The 7337-nt window shown below is 51.0% G+C and overlaps 1 protein-coding gene across 2 annotated transcripts in view; it reads right to left on the bottom strand.

Moving 5' to 3' along the window:
• Window positions 1-388: 388 nt before the first annotated feature.
• Window positions 389-7337, bottom strand: part of CYTH4 (cytohesin 4) — an 18394-nt gene continuing 11445 nt past the window's right edge. For both annotated transcript variants that reach the window (XM_017738049.1, XM_008636426.2), the window contains 9 exons: window positions 6742-6860; window positions 6295-6375; window positions 5556-5668; window positions 4854-5002; window positions 3727-3838; window positions 3245-3321; window positions 2810-2881; window positions 1841-1995; window positions 389-1518 (listed from right to left, as the gene is read on the bottom strand). In XM_017738049.1, the coding sequence (XP_017593538.1) occupies window positions 1446-1518; window positions 1841-1995; window positions 2810-2881; window positions 3245-3321; window positions 3727-3838; window positions 4854-5002; window positions 5556-5668; window positions 6295-6375; window positions 6742-6860 (951 nt within the window). In that variant the 3' untranslated portion in view covers window positions 389-1445. The remainder of the gene's footprint in view (window positions 1519-1840; window positions 1996-2809; window positions 2882-3244; window positions 3322-3726; window positions 3839-4853; window positions 5003-5555; window positions 5669-6294; window positions 6376-6741; window positions 6861-7337) is intronic.

Genomic DNA, 7337 nt, shown 5'->3' with positions numbered 1-7337 from the left:
GTGTAAGCACGTGTGCTGCAGAGCAGTGGGCAGCAAACTCACTCTGTATCACATCAGTAACAAAGAGATTCAGCGCAGGAGACATTTGAAGGCATGAGCAGAAGAAAACCTTCACGTTCCTTCTCCAGGGTGAGTGCGTGCTTCAACTCTGAGATACGCTCCCTGCCTCTGGAAATTAATTCACCATTCCTGTGGCTTGGGTGAAAATAACCGGAATGAATAATGGGGCTGTGCTGGCCCTGCTGCAGACTGCCTGGTAAATACAGCCCTCTGCAGGAAGGAAAAAGAGACTGCAGTGGTGCTCAGGCTGCTCTGCTGGGCACAGGAACATGACACTCTTATCTCACATCCTCTGACTTTATCACAAAAATGACCATGTTTCCCTGAGTTCTGGGCTTGTTTTAAGCACTTTTATTTCTTTCTTTACACAAGAGACAAAACCCCCAGACTCCAGATTATACCATTGTGTGAAGATGGGAATGAATGCCTCTGTGTGTGTGTTCAGGCGTGGGGGAGGCATATGTACCTCCATTTTTTCATGCCATCTGGCTGCAAAACTTGAGATACAAAACCCAGGCCTCTGAGCTGCTCAAGGAACCAACCTTTGTTGGGGAGCCATCAGCCGGAAGGAGAGCTAGTGTTTGGGTTTCTTCCCTAAGGAAATCTGTGGTGGTCCATGAGTCTCAAAAAAGAGAGCCAAAACACCCAGAGCTGCTTCCCTGGTCTGACAGCATCTCTGTGCTCAGTTAGCCCTTATGTTGAACAGGGATCCAGTACCTTTACCTTTTTCAAATCTATGACTCAGTCACAGAACGGGGACTTACCAGGATTACAGCCCTCACTACAGGCTTTGTGAAGGGGGAGAGAGGGATTTCTTCTGAACTGAGGGCTTCTTTTCTTACCTTGACCTCTGGTTTCACAGTGAGTTGCTAAATAACAGCGGCCTCCAGCCCACAACCACTACACATCTGTTCATGGAAGAGAAGCCACTGGGGCCATTCTGCTCTGCAACTGACTGGACCATGCTCAGCTGCTCCAAGAGAATCTGCATGGTCCCTCACAGAAAAATACCCTGACCTGGTGTGACGGCAGGAGGGGCTGAAGACACAGTGCAGACATTCCTGTCTCCTCTCAGATCCTGTCCCACATGTCTGGGGCTACATGGGAGAACCCAAAGGCCAGCTGCTGTTGAGCTGTTATGTTCAGACACGGGCAACCCCATGCCCACACTTCTGACAGTCCTCAGGGGATCACACCCTGCACCTCTGCCTTCAGTTTGGAAAGGGAAGAAGCAGAGAGGGCAAGCTGTCCTGTCAGTCATCTGCCTGCCAAGTGGGAGGCAGAGGGAACCAAAGCTCCCAAACTTCTTCACTGGAAGAGCCCAGCATGAGAGGGAAGCTGTCCAACAACCTACACCTTCCTGATGCCAGTGACCAGGTCACAGTTCAGTTTTCACTGGCAATCTTTTTCTTACGGGCAGAGACCAGATCATAGAAAGGATCCTGTGTGATGCTGGTCCTGGAAATAAGAGGAAATGAGAGCAAAAGTGAGAGATTTAATGATGGAGAGCAGCACAGACAACTTAAATGAACTTGCACAGAGACACCACTTATCAAAATGTAGGACTGGAGACCTGCAGACTCACAGCAGAGAATTTAGCTGTGGCTATAGATTCTCCAGAAGGGACTTCGAAACTCTTTAAAGTCAAGGGGTACCATAGCTGTTAGACTGAAAACATTTCTTTCCACCCCCCTTTCCAAGCTCTGATAGCCAAATAAACTGTGTGACCATTTGTCCCTGGGGCTGAAAAAAGACAACTCAGGCCTCAAGTTCTCCTCACCGTATTGCCTCAATCCACTCATCACGCTCTGCTGGAGTGGCTGCTGAGATCTTGTAGGACTGATGCTTGCCTTCAACCACCTTCCCATCCCCATCTGTTTTGCAGGCTTTGATCTTCTGCCCTTTGCAGTTGGGATTGAAGAGTTCAAAGCAGTTCTGTCCAAAAGGAAACAAAATGGAGCAGTAGGATAAGACAAGGGGACCAAGGAGACTGCTGCCTTCAGCCACAGGTGACAGGCTCAGAGAGCTTCCAACGGGGAGGAGTCTGTCTCCAAAATGCAGCAAACTCCATCCTTCCCCACCCCAAAAATTTCCTTATGAGTTAGATGACTGTCCTTCTTAGGTAAATACACCCTTCACGTGAAGGACTGGACACCAAAACAGGCTTTATGGAGAGATGGAGCATCAGCACTTATCAAAACACACCTTCTGGGACCTGTCACTCTGCTCCATTCGTGAAAATCCCTCCCCCTTTTCAGTAGAGGCAACACCCTCTTTTTCTGCCTGCCACCACACAGATAGAAGGCACTTTTCCCAGAGCCATGACACATCGAAGAGTGGGTATCCACAAAAGACACACAGAAGAAATGTGTCACTTCCTGGGCAAGTTCCCTAACACCAACAGCTCTGTTTGGTCTACATGTGCTGTAACTCATTGTGGAGAGCCCCGAGGAGAGAAATTAAACCCACATCTCCTGGTGCAAAACAAGTAGGAAGTCAGCTGTGTGCCCCCCTACGCACACGTACACATGTGAAAACATACAATACAGTCAGCCAAAGGACAGCTCTCTACTCACACCAAAACCATAAATTAAAAACAGAGTTGTGTTGAGATGGGGGCACAAGGCAGTTTGGAATGGCACTTTCCCTCTGAGAAGCAAGCAGAGTAGGAGTGATTTGTGTGCATCTTCTCTTCCCTCCAACCATCTGATAGCCTGTGTTGGCAGACTGCCAACCAATGGAGACTTACTGGCTTTTTGGGATCATTCACCTTCCGGACTGATAGGTTCTCCAAGGGGATAATGCCCAGAGGCTCTTTGTCCTGAAGGCAAGGAAACATGAATTAACACCCCAAATAGCTCCCCAAATCTATGCCACTGTTTAGAACCTCTCTGATTTCCCCTGTGTGGGCCTTTGTGGAGGTGACAAGGGCAGAGTATGGCTGGGGAGACCCCTTCCATTGACACAATGGGGAGTTCAGTCAGACCACAGCTGCAGTGTCCAGCCTCTCTCCTCCTCCAGACCGGAGGTGAGGATACAGCATAGGAGAGAGTGGAGCTGTGAGTTCAGTCTGGGAGCACGGGATAAAAGGGAGAGACTTGCCCCCTACCCTCTGCTCCTCCCTGGCCCCTCAGAGGCTCATAACCACCCAGGACAGTTTCCCAGCCATGAGTTCAGCCTTTACCGTGGTATATTCAAAGTAATACAGGCAGTTATCGGTCAGAATGAACCAACGGCGTTTCCAGGTTTTCACACGTCCTCCTAAAGGCAGTGAGGTTCAGAAGCCATTAGTCACACATTTTTCTGTCCTTCCCGCAAGCCATGCACACCCAGTCACACCCTCCCCGCTCTCCCTGTAGGTGAGCCCCAAGGAGACACCACTGAGGTGATGCCGTATGATAGACACACACACGGAGCCAAATTTGCTCGGATGGGGCTGGGAATGGGGAGGGATATGTTTCTGAGTCCCTTTTTGAGCAGACAGAGCCTGCAGGAGCTGGGACGAGGGAGCAGGCAGCCGGTTCCAACAGCAGGTGTCAGCCTCAGCCCATGGCAGCAGACAGGAGCGAAGGACAGAGGAGATGACGGTAGGTGCCCGGGGGAGATTTGTGGTGGGAGGCAGGCAAACCGGGAGGTCAGAGGAGCTAGGGGAGTCTTCCCCCTCACCTAGTTTCAGCAGCCAGCCTTCACGGTTAGGGTTGAAGAAAGTGTGGGTGAGGTCGTTGCCATCGTCCTCTGGTATGGAGAACGGCTCGTTCTTTATGCTCTCAAACAGATTCTGCCCCAGAGCATTGGTGAGGAAGGAGAGAGAGAGAGAGCAGAGAGAGAGAGAGGGAGGAAGAAAGATTGATTTCTGACAAAGCTTGTACACAACTATCCTAGGTCCATCTGGTCCACCACTATTTTTACAAGGGAAGCTGGGTGAAGGGCAGGGGAGCACACAATGAGCACTGGGGGTAAAACAGTCCCCAGTCTGCACCTCACAGGGTCTCGGGGGGAAAAGGGGGAGGTCACCAGCTCTTTCCTGCATCTCGTGTCATAAAAAGAGTCTCAGTTTGGAAAATCACAGCCACAAGATGGTGCTCCCATAGCTAGACAGGCTGCAGTGACCAAACCTGTCACGAGTGCTGCTGTGGGTAGTATTAAGGCACTAGGATGGGACTCAACACGGCAGAGATGTAGCCCCATTTAGTCCCCGGGCTGGTGGTGCCAAACACTGCCGCGCAGTGCAACGTAGAGACCAGCATGTAGAGCTACGTGCCCACAAGGAGGCACATTTCACAGAGCCAAAGCTTTGGCATTGAGGGGCACAAAGGGTGGCATTCATAACAGCACACAGTTACAGTGAGGCAGGTTACTGGCTTTCAAAGGACACTGATATGTTGCTCACATCATTGTATTTGCCATCATTTATTACACAAAAACCAAGCCAAAGAAAAAAAAAAAAAAGACTACAGGCTCCTGCAAATTCCCTCAAATTGGCTACAAAAAATGACACTCTGGAGAAAGCTCTAAAGCCTCTACCCTGAGGGGATGCTGCTCAGCAAACCCAGGTATGGGATGTAGGCAGCCTCTCTGACACAAGACAGAAGTTATTCTGCCCAGGCTGGCTGGGTGAAGCCAGACACATAGCCAGGCTGCCCACCTCTACTCTGCCTCCCAGGGCAGGTCCCATCCCTGCTGACCCTTTGGGAAAAAGCCAGCTGCAGCTTTGCTAATGGGTGCATCCCCTGTCTCTGCACCTTTGCTTCTCAGTGGACCCCAGGGGATGAGAAAATGGGAATTCTTCTTACCTTTAAAAGCTCTTCTGGCAGGTCCCCTCCATTGTCAATGCCTCTGTTGATGGACACAAACCTTTCAAAGTGGGGTTTGTCTTTCACATTGGGGTTGTGCAGGCTGGTGTTAAGCATGATGATAGAGAAGGAGAGTACATAACAGGTATCTAGCAATGAGAAAGAAAATCAGGATGGGTGGCACTTGTCTTAGAGCGCAGATCAATCCACACCTAAGGTGGCTTGGTTTCTAGTCACTGAAGAAGAGAGTCATCCTCTCATTTGCAGGAGAAGGGACCTGTTCCCCCTGCTAGGAGAGAGAGGAACAGAGCCAATCTCCTGCGATAGAGGTGATTCCATGCCCTCAGGATAATGGGGCAAGTTGGGCAGATGCAGTCTAGTAACAGCTCTGCCAGCAGGAAAGTTTCTGCAGACCCACATTTGTCAGGGCTATCCTTGCTGTGATGACATAATACCTCATGTGAGGCTGGGAGCCCTTCTCCAGTCTCTTGCCCATCGGGAGGGCCTGGAGCAAAGTAGCAAAAGGAAAACTGATGGCGCTCAGTTTATTGAAAACCTTCACAGGAACTGGGCTGCCTCCTTTAGCTTAAGGGGAAACACACTTCCAAGTGATGCTGCCTGTGCTCTGTGAATGGAAAAGGAAGGCTCCTCTCCCTGGCAAACAGCACAGCTCAGCTTTACAGGCCTTCTCCCCATAAGCACCTGTGGACTGGAACACTCCCGGGTTACACTTGCAGTACCAGTTGGCAAAGGCCTCCATCATCCGGTCAATCTTCTGCGCCTCCCCAGGCAGCCGGAAGCTCCAGAGGAACTGTCTGTCAGGAGCAGAGTGCCAGAGAGTTAGTCAGGTTGGGCCCAAGGGACACTGATGCCTCCCCTCAACCCACACAACACCATGAACTTAAGAGAAGTCATCCCGTCACACTGGGGAGACAACACAGCGCACGGAGCAGGAGCTCTGCTCCTCCCTACAAACTGCCTGGATACATCAGCCTCAAACACCCCAAATGCAGGAAGCAGAACTAAGCCTCCCAGAAATCATGGCTCTGCTTCCCTAATGAGAGGCCTGCAAGGCAGCAGAGACCTCAGGAGAAAGAGTCCTGCCAGGAGGCGGCCTGTAATAAAACGAGGTGCCCTAAAACAGGCACTGAGGAGAGACATGTTTCCTGCTGCGAAAAATAACTTTTACCATCCCCCCAGACACTGAAGCCACAGTGACCCACTTTTCTGCACGTGGCCAGTCCAATCAACGGGCCATGAGAGTGTTTCCACCCCCCCGAGAAGTTGCTGACACCTCACAGAGTAACAGCCCTGGAGCCAACACACACAGCAGGGCCTTGGGAAGCTCCCATTTCAGCCCAAGGGAGCTTCCTGACCTTCCTGGGTGGCCAGACCCAGTGGCTGAGCAGGTTCCAGCGCTGCCCCCTGCACGCTCACTCACCTCAGCGCCTGCACCAGGTTGAGGTTGGCAAACTGGTGACATGCCACAAAGGCCTGGAGGATCTGAATGTTTGTGGGGTCCCTGGGAGAGGATAGAGGGGAAAGGTCAGAAGAGAGCTTTGGCCCTGCTCAGTTTGGATGTCCCTTGGTGTGACAACATGCACCTGGCTCCACCCCAGTCTCACTTCCCCTCTGACCAAGAAGAAGCCAAGGCACACACTCCAGTCTGAGAAGACCAATCCCATTACAGGCAGGAGGAAAGGTAGCCCATACAGCCAGCCCTAGTCACACCCCAAAGACCCTCCCAGGGCTCTCCTGCCGACCCAGCCCACGGTGGTTGGAGATATCTTCAGTCCTGGCACCTGGCCACAGGTCATCCAAAATGGTTGTTCAGAGGGCCCAGGCAGGACAGGGCCTCCAAGGGGTCTCCTCACCCTGGATTGCTCACCTCCCACCCAGGTAATCCCCAATGGCTGTCTTGTTCAGGCCTTCACCCTTGTGGAGGAATCTGGCGATCTCCTGCAGGTCTGAGGACAATACCTGGTGCTCGATCAGGTACTGGATGCCCTGGGGAGAAGAAGTAGGACAGGGAAGTAAAACAGCTCTGTAGTCTAATGAGAAAGTAGGATCCCATCACTCTGATATCAGCTTTCCTTAGCTTTGATGGACTTGCCTCCTCTGTTATTACCCAGCCTCTTCATGGGTGTAAGAAATGAGACAACTCTTAAAAAGATTAATTTATTGAAAACAGAAAAATTGAAAAATTACAGAAATTAGAAAAATATAAAAATTTGGGATCCTATGGCTCAGTAGATGGTATGCCCCAGGAGCGCAGGGATTTGAGATCTTCTGGCTGAGACAGCACTAGACCTCAGGTAGAGAAAAAGAACTTGCAGTGCTGGGCTGACTTTAAAAAAAATTACTAAAAGCCCCTTAAAAGGGGTAAGGCTTTGAATGCCCAGCACTGACGTCTACCACAGCTAGCCTGCAGAGGAAAAGAGACCCTTCCTCGCTGCCTTTTTATAGTGTCTTTGCTCCGCCCCC

The sequence above is a fragment of the Corvus brachyrhynchos genome, unplaced genomic scaffold (genome assembly GCF_000691975.1).
Source record: "Corvus brachyrhynchos isolate BGI_N302 unplaced genomic scaffold, ASM69197v1 scaffold56, whole genome shotgun sequence".
Lineage (NCBI taxonomy): Eukaryota > Metazoa > Chordata > Aves > Passeriformes > Corvidae > Corvus > Corvus brachyrhynchos.
The sequence above is the reverse complement of the archived record's forward strand: the minus strand, read 5'-3'. Positions and strand labels throughout refer to the sequence as shown.